The 16576-nt window shown below is 39.3% G+C and overlaps 2 protein-coding genes across 2 annotated transcripts; both read left to right on the top strand.

Annotated features, from left to right (window-relative positions):
• Window positions 1-2744: 2744 nt before the first annotated feature.
• LOC121472317 (olfactory receptor 140-like) lies at window positions 2745-3634 on the top strand. The gene is given in 2 exon segments (XM_041723580.1): window positions 2745-3375; window positions 3378-3634. Coding segments are annotated over 2 exon segments (888 nt in total).
• Window positions 3635-9951: 6317 nt separating this feature from the next.
• LOC121471643 (olfactory receptor 4C3-like) lies at window positions 9952-11034 on the top strand. The gene has a single exon (XM_041722428.1). The coding sequence runs from the start codon at window positions 9952-9954 to the stop codon at window positions 11032-11034; it is 1083 nt and encodes a 360-aa protein (XP_041578362.1).
• Window positions 11035-16576: the final 5542 nt, after the last annotated feature.

The following is a 16576-nucleotide window of genomic DNA, read 5'->3' as shown; positions in this document are numbered from 1 at the left end:
AGAATAATAGGCAGAATGATAGGCAATCATTAAAAACAATGCCTTATAATGATATGGGAAATATTTAAATTTTATTCATCAGGATTATATATGAAACATATGTTGTGATTTCAAAAGTGTCAATGAAAAGTGATTAAAAATCATAGATGGAAGAAGAAATGGGAGAAAAATACATGAAAAACTTGGCAAGTTTTTCTTTTTGAATGGTAGTACTAACTTTTTTTCTCTTTATTTTTTAAACTCTGTCTACTTGCCATGAGTTAGGTTTGTAATTAGTTTTCCACCACTTTTCCTAAGAGGATCTGCTGGTACACAGCCTTAGCAGAAACCAGAGTCAGCAACTTTGTCTTTCCTCCTGCTCCTTTTGTCTGTTCCATGACAGTACTCTGCGTTGTGAGGGATGTGATAGTGTGGAAGAGAGAGACAGACTGGGAGTCAGGAGACATGGGATCTGTGTGCAGTACCCCACAACCTAACTTCTGTGACTTGGGTCGGCTGTTTAATATCTCTTGGTCAAAATGTTAGTATTTGAAATCCAAAGATGTTTGTACCAGCTTACCATACAAATAAAATTATCCTTAAAGGCTTATTGACAAAGAATATGGGAAGTGATATTTTAAGAGGTCCCCTGTAGTCCATAAATGGATAAAATCCCTTATTTGGTTTTTGAACTATGATAACTTAAGGATTGTGAGAGTTTTCCAAACCAGGGAAGAGACTATGAAACATTATTTTCTCCCTGCGGGAACTTTCTTTAATCTTATCCAGGCATTGAACAACATGCATCATTCAAAGCAGGGAAAAGAGGACCAGATGATGCAGAAGGATGGACCAGGTGACTTTTTAGGAATATTGTTCTTTAGGCACTCCTAACTCTGGGAAACGACCTAGGGGTGGTGGAAGGGGAGGAGGGCGGGGAGTGGGGGTGAGTGGGTGACGGGCACTGAGGGGGACACTTGACGGGATGAGCACTGGGTGTTATTCTGTATGTTGGTAAATTGAACACCAATAAAAAATTAATTTATTAAAAAAAGGAATATTGTTCTTTCTATCAATGTACCATGTTAGAAAGTAATTAATTCTGATAAGAACTTAGTCACCTCCTTAGATCCAAGTATTGTAAACTTCCTATTTTTTTGGTTTATTTTTTTATTCTTTCAACAAATAGTCATTGACCACTGTTTAGGTCTGGTGATATAGCTATTAAACACAAAGGATCCTCTTTCAAGATACTCTTAAGCGTAAGGTTGGAAGGTGGACAGGTGCTAGTACAACATAGTGAGTGCAAAGAGCTAGGATAGAGCTGCAATCTGGGTGCTGTAGGAATACAGTGCAAGTCCTTAAAATCTAGCCTAGGGTGGGAGAAGGGACCATCTTCCTTTTGGAGATGATATCTGAGCCTATTATTTGGAGGATGTATGGGAGTAGAATTGGGAAATGTTGGGGGGATAGCAAGTGGGTGGCAATGAGATGTTAGTCAGTATGACTTGATCAGGGAATTTAGGGTAGTTTAATATGGCTAAAGCACATGATAGTGGACAGGGAAGGATAACATGGGTGGATCACTAAGATCCAGGGACTTGTGATGAGGCCAAAATGCTTAGATTTTATCTTAAATGTAAAGAAGAGCCTTTAGCGGATTTTAAACTGGATGATGACATGATTGAATGATTGAATTTTATACATATTACTGGCTGCAGTGTGGATGACTGAACAGGTGTCTGGGTGAGATATGAGGCAGGAGAGACTAGTTATGGTGTTGTTGAAGCAACCATCAGATTATTTTGCTAATTGATCTAAGTCTAGTGCTGAGAACTATGGTTGGGGCATGGTGGGTGCTCAAAATGTTTGTGGAATCAATGAATGGATGGATGGATGGTTGAAAGTTAAGAAACAAGGTCTGGTAAAGTATGATGACAAATTTTGCGATTATGAAATGGATTAGTAAAGGGAGAAGTCAAGGATGACTTACTCCTATGTTTGTGGTGGGTGATGGAGGAAATATAGAAGGAAGAGCAAGTTGAGTTGGGGTTGAGATGAGTAAATCAGTTTTTGAGGAGATGCCCATGTGCAGTGAGAAGTGCAATTAGGAGCTGGTTGTGTGGTTCTAAAAAAACTACTACAACAAATATTTAGGGAAATTATTTTCCCATAAATGGTTATTTTTAATGAACTAAAATTTATTTGTATTGCATTTTTAAAAAGATTTTATTTATTTATTCATGAGACACACACACACACACACAGAGAGAGAGAGAGAGAGAGAGAGAGAGAGAGAGAGAGAGGCAGAGACACAGGCAGAGGGAGAAGCAGGCTCCATGCAAGAAGCCTGATGTGGGACTTGATCCGGGGTCTCAGGATTACTCCCTGGGCTGCAGGTGGCACTAAAACGCTGCGCCACTGGGGCTGCCCTGTATTACAGTTTTTAGTAAAAAAAAAAAAAACTCCATGAAGATTTTTTCAATTAGAAAACAGAATTTATTCGTGCTACTTAAAATGCAAGAGAGGCAATATTTTGGGAGTTATTATGTCTGTTATTTAACTTTGTACTTGGTTAAATTATTAATTAGGAATGCAGAAAATTATTTATATTATTAGCAGGTTCTTGCTTTGGGATTCAGGATTTGGAATAACGCTATTCCACAAACACTGCTTTCCCTCAATTTGAAGTTTCTTGAAAGAAGGAGTAACAGATTTTTCTGGGTGAATCTCTTAACCCAAGTCCTTGCTGTAGCTCACGATTCATGGATAGTTCACGAAACATCACGGAATTTTTCATGCTGGGACTCTCACAAAACTCCGAGGTGCAGAGAGTTTTATTTGTGTTCTTTTTGATTATCTACCTTGTCTCTGTTGGAGGCAACCTACTTATCATGATCACCATTATCTTCAGTCCCACCCTGGGCTCCCCTATGTACTTTTTCCTCTCATGCTTGTCATTCATTGATACTTGCTATTCCTCGTGTATGACCCCCAAACTCATCGCTGACTCCTTGTATGAGGGGAGGGCCATCTCTTTTGAAGGCAGCCTGGTTCAATTCTTTGTTGCCCATTTATTGGGAGGAACGGAAATCATTCTGCTCACGGTCAGGGCCTATGACCGCTACGTGGCCATCTGCAAGCCCCTGCACTACACGACCATCATGACCAGGCATCTCTGTGCCCTGCTAGTGGGGGTGGCTTGGTTGGGAGGCTTCCTGCATTCCCTGGTCCAGCTCCTCCTGGTCCTTCAGCTGCCCTTCTGTGGGCCTAATGTGATCAATCACTTTGTCTGTGACTTGTACCCCTTGCTGGAACTTGCATGTACCAACACGTATGTCATCGTCGTGCTGGTGGTCGCCAACAGTGGTGTGATCTGCCTGTTGAACTTCCTCATGCTGTCATCCTGCATTCCTTAAGTTGCCGTGGTGCGGAGGCGAGACATAAAGCCCTGTCCACCTGTTGGGCCCACTTCAATGTTGTTGCCCTGTTTGTGCCTTGTATATTTATTTTTATGCGGCCATCGTCTACTTTGTCCATAGACAAAATAGTGGCTGTGCTTTACTGTATTTTGACAACCATGTTCAACCCCCTGACTTATACACTGAGAAATGCAGAGGTGAAAAATGCCATGAAAAATCTATGGAAAAAATGAGCAATTGTGGATACTGGTATAGTAAGGGAAAAAAAACCCCTGTCATTCTCAGTAAGAATTCATATTGTTATGATGAGAGCTGAGAGACTATCAGAAAATTTCAAAATAAAACTGATTTGAACATTTCAAATTATGTCTAATCTACCCATGTCCTATGTTACTGACCAATCAGATTAGTATACACAACTTCAGTTTCTTCTTAACAGTTTACACTAAATTGCAGGACATGGAAACTCCATCTCTCTCTCCCTTGCCTTTGTCTGAGATGGAGCCTTCATCAGCCTGGGGAAATAATGATGGGTTAATCCCCTATAGAAATGTTACTAACCTGGTCCTCCAACTTTGCACATTGAAATATTGAGCAGAGAAATTACTGATGGTTCACCTCTACCTGATTCTGTCTACAATTTTTTTTGAAATTGTACTGAACTGTAGCTTAATGTGATCTTATTACATTTAAAAGTATTCTAGGAAGTGTCCATAAGCTTCACAAGATTGCCAGGAGTCAAAAAGGTCAAGACTGCTTTTATCTGGCATGTGCCAGACAGAGGCTGCTACACCGCTGGGTCCTGGACAGAAGACCACAAGGCGCAGAGCAGTGACCAACTCTGGAGAACACTGGATGGGGCTGACCAGTCTTCAGTTGCCCTGAGATAGAAATTGTCCTTACTACATAATCTACACTTTCTCTCCATCTGCCATGTGGATTCTTAGATGGTGGTCCAAATCTTTCACGCCATTAATAGTTTTGTAATCACAACCTGGATACCAATAGTTGGATGTCTTTTCTCTGAGGGTCATTGTTTTTTCCTTTGGCTCTGAGGGAAGAGGGAAGGCAGCGGCTTTCTGAGCATCAATGCTGTCTCTGGAGGGACAAGTTGGTTTGGGGACAATAATGTCGGAGAGAATCTGTAGCTTGGGGCTCTGAGAATACAGCAAATACAATGAGGAATTATTGAGCCCAAGTCATGGAAGTGCACAGAATAGATTTACACTAAAATTAACATAAATTCTGCAACAAATATATAAATATTATGTACCACATTGTCTAAACATTATGTGATCACACATGCAGAAATGATTGACTTGGTACATCAGTTTATAAATAGGATCTTATATTATCCTTATAAAAAGTTGACATGGTTTTCTTTTTAAAATGAAGAAAATGTATTCACAGAGGCTGATTTACTTAGCCAAGGTTGAGCTAGAATTTAAATCCACATCTTTCTGCCTTAAGTATGATCTTGCCAAAATGCACAATGCTTTACTATCTGCTGATCTTTCTCTGCATGTTTCATTTTGTTTCCTGCTTGTAAGCTTCCGGTTATCAATGTTCTTATTGTCAGTCTCTGATATGCACTTGCCCAGATTTAAAGTCCAGAGTCACTGTCCAGTATAACATCCAGGAGGCTTTTGATTTTTCTCTAATCCATATGTTAAAATGCTTGCTCCCGCTCACTTGTTACTGTGGAGAGACTTTACTTTCCATGTCTATGTCTTCTTATAACTTGAATTTATTGAGTTCTCTAGTCAGCTGTCCCAGGTATTCTGCTTGAGGGCTGCATTTTATTGATACTACAGTGAAAGGAATTTTTACTTAAACTTTCATGGCAGGAAGAAAAATATAGACAAAAAGTAAAAAAAACCTCATTAGGTTTAGTAATAGCATTTCCTGTGCAATACTTTTGGGTATTTTTCCTAGTTTCAGCAGCTCATAATTTCCCTGTTTCACATCTAATGCCAGTAGCTTACACATTCCCCTACAATTTTATGTTCGATGGTATGAAGATTTTCTTCATATGTATGATAAAGATGGCATTTATCATTATTTGTTGTCATAGAAAGTGTTTATGACATGATATGGAATTAAAAAATCAGGTTATGAAAAATCATGTGGTCTGGTGATGTAAAATTTTATAATCTGCTTGTCAGGTCTGGATAGGGATGTGTGTTTGTAAGGAGGCTTATAAGGGCAACAGTACTTTATGGTATGATTCTGTTTTACTTTGAACTTTTACATGTGTTTGTTTTTAATGTACAATAAGCATACATGATTTCCCCAAACAACAGAACATTAAAAACAGAATATACTAAAACTCATAAATAAACTCAAGCTGGTTCCTTGACAAAAAACAACATCCCAGATGAGGTTCTAGATTCTGGGACATCACACTGAATACAATCACACTCAAATCCTATCTTCTGAAAAGGACCTAGTCCCTGGAAAGCCATAGTAGAACGTTTATTAATATAATGGGTTTTCCTCTTAATAGACCAATGGAGAAAAACCATATAATTATCTCAGCATATAGTGCTAAATTATTTTTTTCAGCTCGTAAATATATCCTATCACTGATTACAATTCTTTTAGGGTCCTGGAGATGATTTAAAATAAGAACACTCTGGCAAACAACGTTTGAGGGGCTTTTATTAGCTATTGTATCTCCCACCCAATGAGAGTAAGTAATGAAGTAAGTAAGTAAGGAAGTAAATAAATAAATAAATAAATAAATAAATAAATAGTAGTGATTGGAAGTTGGGGAAGGGAATTTTGAAGAAAGTGAAGGTTTTAAATGGTCCTTGAGGGTAACTGGGAAAATGTTTTGATTGTAGAAACAGAGTAGGTTTGCTGGACAATGTTAATGAGCCTTTCAAAAGTGATAATTTGAATTTTAGTGGATTAAATTATCCTTATTTTGTGACTCTTTCTAGAAGCTTTCACTAAACAGGCTGGGAGGAGGCTTAGTGTATTCATTCAGTCCTGGGGAATAGCTGAGCATGTACCAAGAAGGCAAGAGTGCTAGAAAGGCAAATGGTTACATAGTTTATGGAGGAAAATTTGCTACCTCCATCAATAAGTATTAAATATGTGTATATCTGTCAGCATTTAAAATGTGTAAAATGAACCCAGCATTCCATTTTATTTGATTCCATTTATTTGGAGACTACTACTCGATTTAGAATAATTCTACGCTGCCAACGGCTATGTTTGCCTCATTCACTATGGTATTCCTGACACTTAGAAAGGTGGTATCTTTTATTAGGTATGGTCTCAAAAAATCCTTATTGAATGTTTAAAATTGTGGAAGTACAATTCTGATTCATGTCATTTCGATCTTTTGGTGCACTACACAGCAGAGGCATGGATAAAGGACAGCCATCCTCTTCTCTCTGCTTTAAGCGGGGAGATGAAAGACCTGTGCCTAAAACACAGAAGATGTCCAATAAATGCCGTTGATCCTTCCTGATGTTGTTTTTCAGTCGGCAGTTTCTCTAAAAACACCCCCCAGTTTGAGTCCCTGAAATATCCCGACTCTCCTTTTCTCTTGATGATTGATAGTTTCTCTCTCAAGACACTAGAAGGACACTGGGCACTTCTAAGAGAGAGGCACAGGAGTCCCTTCCTTGTGAGACCAAAACAGTATTCAGGGGATTCATTAAATGATGGTGCCAGCCTTGTTCTGATCTGTGAAGGAGGCACAAGCTCCAGCACTGCTTCCGCAAGTGATCCTGTGAGAGAGAATTAGTCTCCCTTGGAAAGGCAGAAGCACATGGCACTGACAGTCCCTGTGCTATCATTCCCAACTCCCTTATAAAAGCCCTGTCTAGTGGAAGGAGAAAGCTTTTCTCTGAGACTGTGCTGGTGAATATCCTTAGCAGAAAACGGAGCTAGCAAGTCAGCTCCTCCTTCAAGAGAAGGCAGATAATGGAAGGTTATGGTTGCATTGGAAAGGGAACAGGCCCATATGGGAAAGACAGTGTGAAGACTCCTGGTAGTTATCCTGCTTTTACAGAGATCCTCAGGGGGTCAGTAGGGCATTCTGCACTCACAGGATTTCTAGAAATTTTCCCCTCTGGATTATAACTTCCCTTCTCAGTGAGCCTCACTCCAGATTGGTGTGGATGGGGCAGGGAAAGTGGAGTCAGGTACTCAGTGGGATGTGTATGTGGGAGTGTCACACCGAGGCAGGGTCTGTGCCTTGCACATCCATACCACTCTTGTCTCTCTTTTCCTGGTTGCAGTATTTTGAACATGTGGCATGCAACTGTGTCATTTCACTTACCTCCCTGCTGCTGTTTAGCATTCTTGCCGTGTGGGTTGGAAGCATATCTGGTTCTGCTTTCTTTCACTCATAATGCCTTTTTAAGGCCTTTGACCTATATTCAGAAAAATGAGTAACAGTGGAGAGTGTTATACTTAAATACCGAGGCTAGTGGAAAGTGTTATTCTCAATAAGTTGAAAGTATCCTGGCAGGTATTTTAACTTTATGTTGAAGCTGTGCGTCTTTATGTTGAAGGAGCATCTATAGTTGTGGACCTTAATATTCCTCCACTTATATTTGCCCATTTTTCTTCCTATGGTAAATGAGGTAACCAAGAACTGGCCACTTATTGTACCATATCTTTCTATTACTACTAACTACATAGTTGTTTTTCAAGACATGTTATACTAAACTATTTTTTAAGATATAGATAGTTTTGTGGGGAGTCCTGGGTGGCGCAGTGGTGTGGCGCCTGCCTTTGGCCCAGGGCGCGATCCTGGAGACCCGGGATCGAAACCCACGTCGGGCTCCCGGTGCATGGAGCCTGCTTCTCCCTCGGCCTGTGTCTCTCTTCTCTCTCTCTCTCTCTCTCTCTCTCTCTCTCTCTGTGACTATCATAAATAAATTAAAAAAAATATATAGATAGTTTTGAAGGAATAAATACTTTTTTTTTTGGAATAAATACTTTTGAGTTAAAAAAAAAAGGAAAGGGGACAGGCTGATGTGCTGCACAACGTGGGTTCAAGCTGCACCTCTGGCATGGATCTTCCATGTGACCTTGGACCAGTGCATCTAATATCTCTAAATCTGAGATCCACCATCTTTAAAATAGTCAATTGGAATCCCTGATTGTAAATGCCACCAGATTCTTAAGCAGATAAAGGGGAAATGGATGACAGAACAAATTCCCAGCTGCTTGTAAATAAATGACCATCTTTTGGGTTCTCACCTTGTGCTAGTCTAAGAAACCTTCAGCTCAGATGAGTTTTGGTAATCAGTAGCACCTTCCCAGTCTATGCGTTATCCCAGTGGATAAAACAATTCTAATCTCATCCAGGAGTTTAATCACATGAAACAGTGAAATTTGGGATATGCTTGGCGCTGGTCTGGATAATCCTTTAAGAACTCTTCCAGATCCACCTGTCCATGTGTTAGGGTGTAAAAACAAAGCACAACACAACACCTGGAGACCTGTTGTCCTCAGATCCAGTCAATGTAAGTTTTCTATAGTCTGCTTTTAAAATTAAATGAAAGAAAAATGCAACCCCAAACTGCAGTAGAATAATTTTACTATAAAAGCCTCATTACTTTCTACAAAATAATTTTGTTCCTCATAGATAACTCTAACAGGAGACTTCTTTTTTGGGGAATAGCTTTTAACAAATAATTTCTTTCATGTTCCCACAGGTCACAGAAATGAGTCAGCATAACATTTCTAATTTTGGTGTATAAATTCATTATTTGGCTAAATTCTGTGCTTTTCTATATTGTGTTCTATATGAGGATCAGTATTAGGGCATTTTTTGTTTTATAATATTATAGTTTTTAATATAATTAGCTATTTAAAAAATAACTAAGTTAGTTTTGAATTCTTCCACTTAGGTCCTTGGGTCCTTTTGCCACATAAAGAGCTTGCTGCCTATGGTGTTGATGATGGTGATTTCAGAGATGCCAATTATTGAATGTTTATCACATCTAGGCTCCATACAGACACTCTGGCATGCCCCATTCTCATGTACTTCTCTTTGCACCACATGGTGTAGCAGTTCTTTTAGTTTCATTTTATAGATAAGAGCATTGACGCTCTGAGAAGTTGTTCATGGTTAAATGGCCAACAAATGGCAGAGGAAGGATTCAAACCGAGTTAAGTTTAAGTGACATTCTAGTGCACTGAAGCCCACAGAATCTGTAGCAAGACCACCTGGGTGCAAGTGCCAGCTCTGGCACTTACTAGCTAGCTGATTATGCTTCTGTGGGTTGCTAATATGTGTCTCACTTTCTTGCTGTGTAAAAGGAGGATAAAAGCAGTGATCTACCTCATTACATTTTCATGTAATAACTTAGATATCTACTACCCAGTGTTGCTAAAGTTTAAACAATAGACATATGATCACATTAGGAGTTGACAGAGTGAATTGGTATTAAATTTTGGAACAGAAAGAATTTAGGAGAGACAAAGAGAATGGGGGTGTCCCAAGAAAACCTTGCAACACTTTTTCCCTCCTACGATTCTGTTAAAATAATGTTCTTCTTTTGACTTTATAGGCAATAGCATGTGTGCATTCTCCTTCTTCTTGGACTCTATGGAAATGCCACATAATATCACAGAATTTTTCATGCTGGGACTCTCACAGAATGCAGAGGTACAGCGGGTCCTCTTTGTGTTTTTTTTGATCATCTATGTGGTCACAGTGTGTGGCAACATGCTCACTGTGGTCACTATCACCTCCAGTCCCATGCTGGCTTCCCCCATGTATTATTTCCTGGCCAACTTGTCCTTTATTGACACCTGTTATTCTTCCTCTATGGCTCCTAAACTCATTGCTGACTCCTTGTGTGAGGGGAGAGCCATCTCTTTTGAAGGCTGCTTGGCTCAGCTCTTTGGAGCCCATTTTCTGGGAGGTGTTGAGATCATTCTGCTCACGGTCATGGCCTATGACCGCTACGTGGCCATCTGCAAGCCTCTGCACTACACGACCATCATGACCAGGCATCTCTGTGCCCTGCTGGTGGGGGTGGCTTGGTTAGGAGGCTTCCTGCATTCCCTGGTCCAGCTCCTCCTGGTCCTTCAGCTGCCCTTCTGTGGGCCTAATGTGATCAATCACTTTGTCTGTGACTTGTACCCCTTGCTGGAACTCGCCTGCACCAACACATATGTCATCGGCGTGCTGGTGGTCGCCAACAGTGGTGTGATCTGCCTGTTGAACTTCCTCATGCTGGCTGCCTCCTATGCTGTCATCCTGCGTTCCTTGAGGTACCATGGTACGGAGGCTAGACGTAAAGCCCTGTCCACCTGTGGGGCTCACTTCACTGTTGTTGCCCTGTTCTTTGTGCCTTGTATATTTATTTATATGCGGCCATCTTCTACTTTGTCCATAGACAAAATAGTGTCAGTTTTTTATGGTATTTTGACACCTATGTTGAATCCACTCATTTATACCTTGAGAAATGAAGAGGTAAAAAATGCCATGCATGAAAAGATCTATGAAAAAATGAGCATTGTGGATACTGGTATCGTAAGGGAAAAAACACCTGTCATTCCGTCAGTAAGAATTCATATTGTTATGATGATAGCTGAGAGAACTATCAGAAAATTTCAAAATAAAACTGATTTGAACATTTCAAATTATGTCTAATCTACCCATGTCCTATGTTACTTAACCAATCAGATTAGTATACACAACTTCAGTTTCTTCTTAACAGTTTACACTAAATTGCAGGAACATGGAAACTCCATCTCTCTCTTCCCTTGGGCCATTGTCATGAGATGGAGCCTTCATGCATGCCAGGTAAATAAAGAAGGGTTAATCCTCCTATAGAAAAGTTACTAACCTGGTCCTCCATCTTTGCACATTGAAAATATTGAGCAGAGAAATTACTGATGGTTTCACCTCTACCTGATTCTCAAGATCACATCACAATTTTTTAGATACATGTAAATTGTGAGGTACTTACTGAACGATCATAGCCGTAATGTGATCATATAACATTTAAAAGTATTCTAGGAAGTGTCCATAAGCTTCACAAATGGCCAGGGAGTCATAAAGGTCAAGACTGCTTTTATCTGGCATGTGCCCAGACAGAGGCAGCTACACCGCTGGGGGTCCTGGACAGAAGACCACAAGGCGCAGAGCAGTGACCAACTCCCTGGAGAACACTGGATGGGGCTGCCAGTCTACAGTTGCACCTTGAGATAAAAATGTCCTTACTACAATAATCTACACTTTCCTCTCCATCTGCCATGTGGATACTTAGATTGTTGTCCAAATCTTTCACGCCATTAATAGTTTTGAATCACAACCGTGATAACCATAGTTGGAATGTCTTTTCTCTCTGATGGTCATGTTTTTTTCCCTTGGGCACTGAGGGAAGAGGGAAAGCACGGCTTTCTGAGGCATCAATGGTGCAGTCCTCTGGAGGGACAAGTTGTTTGGTGGACAATATGTCGGAGAGAATCTGTAGCTTGGGCTCTGTAATACAGCAAATACAATGAGGAATTATTGAGCCCAAGTCATGGAAGTGCACAGAATAGATTTACACAAAATTATCATAAATTCTGCAACAAATATATAAATATTATGTACCACATTGTCTAAACATTATGTGATCACACATGCAGAAATGATTGACTTGGTACATCAGTTTATAAATAGGAATCTTATATTATCCTTATAAAAAGTTGACATGGTTTTCTTTTTAAAATGAAGAAAATGTATTCACAGAGGCTGATTTACTTAGCCAAGGTTGAGCTAGAATTAAATCCACACTTTCTGCTAAAGTATGATCTGCCAAAATGCACAATGCTTTACTATCTGCTGATCTTTCTCTGCATGTTGTCTTTTGTTTTCTGCATGTAAGCTTCCGGTTATCAATGTTCTTATTGTCAGTCTCTGATATGCACTTGCCCAGATTTAAAGTCCAGAGTCACTGTCCAGTATAACATCCAGGAGGCTTTTGATTTTTCTCCTAATCCATATGTTAAAATGCTTGCTCCCGCTCACTATGTTACAGTGGAGAGACATTACTTCCATGTTCTATGTCTTCTTAAAATAACTGAATTTTATTGAGTCTCTAGTCAGCTGTCCCAGGTATTCTGCTTGAGGGCTGCATTTTATTGATACTACAGTGAAAGGAATTTTTACTTAAACTTTCATGCAGGAAGAAAAATATAGACAAAAAGTAAAAAAAACCACATTAGGTTTAGTAATAGCATTTCCTTGGCAATACTTTTGTGGTATTTGTTCCTAGTTTCAGCAGCCTCATAATTTCCCTGTTTCACATCTAATGCCAGTAGCTTACACATTCCCCTACAATATTTATGTTCGATGGTATGAAGATTTTCTTCATATGTATGATAAAGATGGCATTTATCATTATTTGTTGTCATAGAAAGTTTTAATGACATGATATGGAATTAAAAAATCAGGTTATGAAAAATCATGTGGTCCTGTGATGTAAAATTATATAATCTGCCTGTACAGGTCTGGATAGGGATGTGTTTTGTAAGGAGGCTTATAAGGGCAACCAAAAGTAACTTAATGGTATGAATCTGTTTTACTTTGAACTTTACATTGATTTTGTTTTTAAAGTACAATAAGCATACATGATTTCCCCAAACAACAGAAAATCATTAAAAAACAGAATATACAAAAACTCATAACTAAACTCAAGCTGGTTCCTTGACAAAAAACAACATCCCAGATGAGGTTCTAGATTCTGGGACATCACACTGAATACAATCACACTCAAATCCTATCTTCTGAAAAGGACCAGTTCCCTGGAAAGCCAAAGTAAGAAAACTTAAAAATATAATTGGTTTTCCTCTTAATAGACCAATGGAGAAAAAACCATATAATTATCTCAGCATAAGTGCTAAATTATTTTTTTCCAGCTCTTAAATATATCCTATCACTGATTACAATCTTTTTAGGACCTGGAGATGATTAGAAATAAGAACCTCTGGCAAACAAACGTTAGAGGGGCTTTTATTACTATAGTATCTTCCACCCAATGAGAGTAAGTAATGAAGTAAGTAAGTAAGGAAGGAAGGAAGGAAGGAAGGAAATAAATAAATAAATAAATAAATAAATAAATAAATAAATAAATAGTATTTGATTGGAATTGGGGAAAGGGATTTTTGAAGATAAGTGAGTAGGTATTTAAATGGTCCTTGAGGGTAACTGGGAAAATGTATTGATTTATAGAAACAGAGTAGGTTTGCTGACAATGTTAATGAGGCCATTCAAAAGTGATAATTTGAATTTTAGTGATAAAATTATCCTTTTATGTGACGCTTTTCTAGAAGCATTCACTAAACAGGCAGGGAAGGAGCTTAGTGTATTCAATTTTCAGGTCCTGGGAATAGCTGAGTCAATGTACCAAGAAGGCCAAGAGTGCTAGAAAGGCAAATGGTTACATAGTTTATGGAGGAAAATTTGCTACCTCCATCAATAAGTATTAAATATGTGTATATCTGTCAGCATTAATGTGTAAAATGACCCAGCATTCCATTTTATTTGATTCCATTTATTTGGAAGACTACTACTCGATTTAAATAATTTCTTTCTACGCTGACCAACTGCTAGTTTGCCTCATTCACTATGGTATTCTTTGACACTTAGAAAGGTGGTATCTTTTATTAGGTATGGTCTCAAAAAATCCTTATTGAATGTATAAAATTGTGGAAGTACAATTCTGAATTCATGTCCATTTCGATCTTTGGTGCACTACACAGCAGAGGCATGGATAAAAGGACAGGCCATCCTCTTCTCTTGCATTAAAGCGGGAGATAAAGAACCTTTGTCCTAAAACATCAGAAGAATGGTCCAATAAATGCCGTTGATCCTTCCTGATGTTGTTTTCAGTCGGCAGTTTCCTCTAAACACACCCCCCAGTTTGAGTCCCTGAAATATCCCGACTCTCACTTTTCTCTTGATGATTGATAGTTTCTCTCCTCAATATACTAAAGGACACTGGGCACTTCTAAGAGAGAGGCACAGGAGTCCCTTCCTTGTGAGACAAAACAGTATTCAGGGGATTCATAAATTATGTGACCAGCCTAGTTCTGATCTGTGAAGGAGCACAAGCTCCAGCACTGCTTCCGCAAGTGATCTGTGAGAGAGAATTAGTCTCCCTTGGAAAGGCAGAACACCATGGGCACGCGTACAGTCCCCTGTGCATCATTCCCAACCCCCATAATAAAAGGCCCTGTCTAGTGGAAGGAGAAAGCTTTTCTCTGAGAACTGTGCTGGTGAATATCCTTAGCAGAAAACGGCTAGCAAGTCCTCCTCCATCAAAGAAGGCAGATAATGGAAGGTTATGTTGCATTTGGAAAGGAACAGGCCCATATGGGAAAGACAGTGTGAAGACACCTGTTAGTTATCTGCTTTCAGAGATCCTCAGGGGGTCAGTAGGGCATTCTGGCACCACAGATTTCTATATGATGAAATTTTCCCCCTCTGGATTAATAACTTCCCTACTCATGAGCCTCCACTCAGATGGATGTGGAAGTGCAGGGAAAGTGGAGTCATGTACTTCAGTGGGATGTGTATGTGGGAGTGTCACACCGAGCAGGGTCTGGCCCTTGCACATCCATACCACCTTGTCACACCTTTTCCAGTTGCCAGTATTTTAACAAGTGGCATGCAACTGGTCATTTCACTTACCTCCCTGCTGCTGTATTAGCATTCTTGCCGTGTGGGTAGGCAGCAATCTGGTTCTGCTTTCTTTCACTCATAATGCCTTTTTAAGGCCTTTGACCTATATTCAGAAAAATGAGTAACCAGTGGAGAGTGTTTATACTTAAATACCGAGGCTAGTGGAAAGTGTTATTCTCAATAAGTTGAAAGTATCCTGGCAGGTATTTTAAACTTTATGTTGAAGCTGTGGTCTTTATGTTGAAGGAGCATCTATAGTTGTGACCTTTAATATTCCACCACTTAATTTGCCCCATTATTTCTTTTCCTATGGTAAATGAGTAACCAAGAACTGCCACTTATTGGTACATATCTTTCTATTACTACTAACTACATAGTTGTTTTTCAAGACATGTTATACTAAACTATTTATTAAGATATAGATAGTTTTTGTGTGGAGATCCTGGTGGTCGCAGTGGTGTGGCGCCTGCCTTTGGCCCAGGGCGCGATCTGGAGAACCCGGGATCCGAAACCCACGATCGGCTTCCCGGAGCATGGAGCCGCTTCTCCCACGGCCTGTGTCTCTCTTCTCTCTCTCTCTCTCTCTCTCTCTCTCTCTCTCTCTCTGTGACTATCATAAATAAATTAAAAAATATATATAAGATCGTTTTTGAATGAATAAATACTTTTTTTTTTATGGAAAAAATACTTTTGTTAAAAAAAAAGGAAAGGACAGGCAGATGTGCTGCACAACGTGGTCAAGCTGCACCTCTGCATGGTATCTTTCCATGTGACCTTGGACCAGTGCATCTAATATCTCTAAATCTGAGATCCACCATCTTTAAAAATAGTCAATTGGAATCCCTGATTGTAAATGCACAGAGTTCTTAAGCAGATAAATGGGAAATGGAAATGACAGAACAAATTCCCACTGCTTGGTAAATAAATGACCATCTTTTGGTTTTCTCCACCTGTGCTATCTAAGAAACCTTCAGCACGATGAGTTTAGGGTAATCAGTAGCACCTTCCCAGTCTATGCGTTATCCCAGTGGATAAAACAATTCTAATTCTCATCCAGGAGTTTAATCACATGAAACAGTGAAATTTGGGATATGCTTGGCGCTGGTCTGGATAATCCTTTTAAGAACTCTTCCAGATCCACCTGTCCATGTGTTAGGGTGGTAAAAACAAAGCCCACCACAACACCTGAGACCTGTTGTCCTCAGATCCAGTGGTCAATGTAAGTTTTCTATAGTCAGCTTTTTAAAATTAAATGAAAGAAAATGAAAAACAACCCAAACAGCAGTAGAATAATTATTACAATAAAAGCCTCATTACTTTCTCAAAATAAATTGTTCCTCATAAGATAAACACTAACAGGAGACATCTTTTTGGGGAATGAGCTTTTTAACAAATAATTTCTTCCTGATCCCACATGTCACAGAAATGAGTCAGCATAACATTTCTAATTTTGGTGTATAAATTCATTATTTGGCTAAAATTCTGTGCTTTTTATCTATATTGTTGGTTTCTTTATGAGGAT

The sequence above is a fragment of the Vulpes lagopus genome, chromosome 11, assembly GCF_018345385.1.
Source record: "Vulpes lagopus strain Blue_001 chromosome 11, ASM1834538v1, whole genome shotgun sequence".
Lineage (NCBI taxonomy): Eukaryota > Metazoa > Chordata > Mammalia > Carnivora > Canidae > Vulpes > Vulpes lagopus.
The sequence above is the reverse complement of the archived record's forward strand: the minus strand, read 5'-3'. Positions and strand labels throughout refer to the sequence as shown.

What these genes read in the sequence shown, in the direction of transcription:
- LOC121471643 (XM_041722428.1), top strand. Translation starts at nt 9,952, where the DNA reads ATGTGTGCATTCTCCTTCTTCTTGGACTCTATGGAAATGCCACATAAT.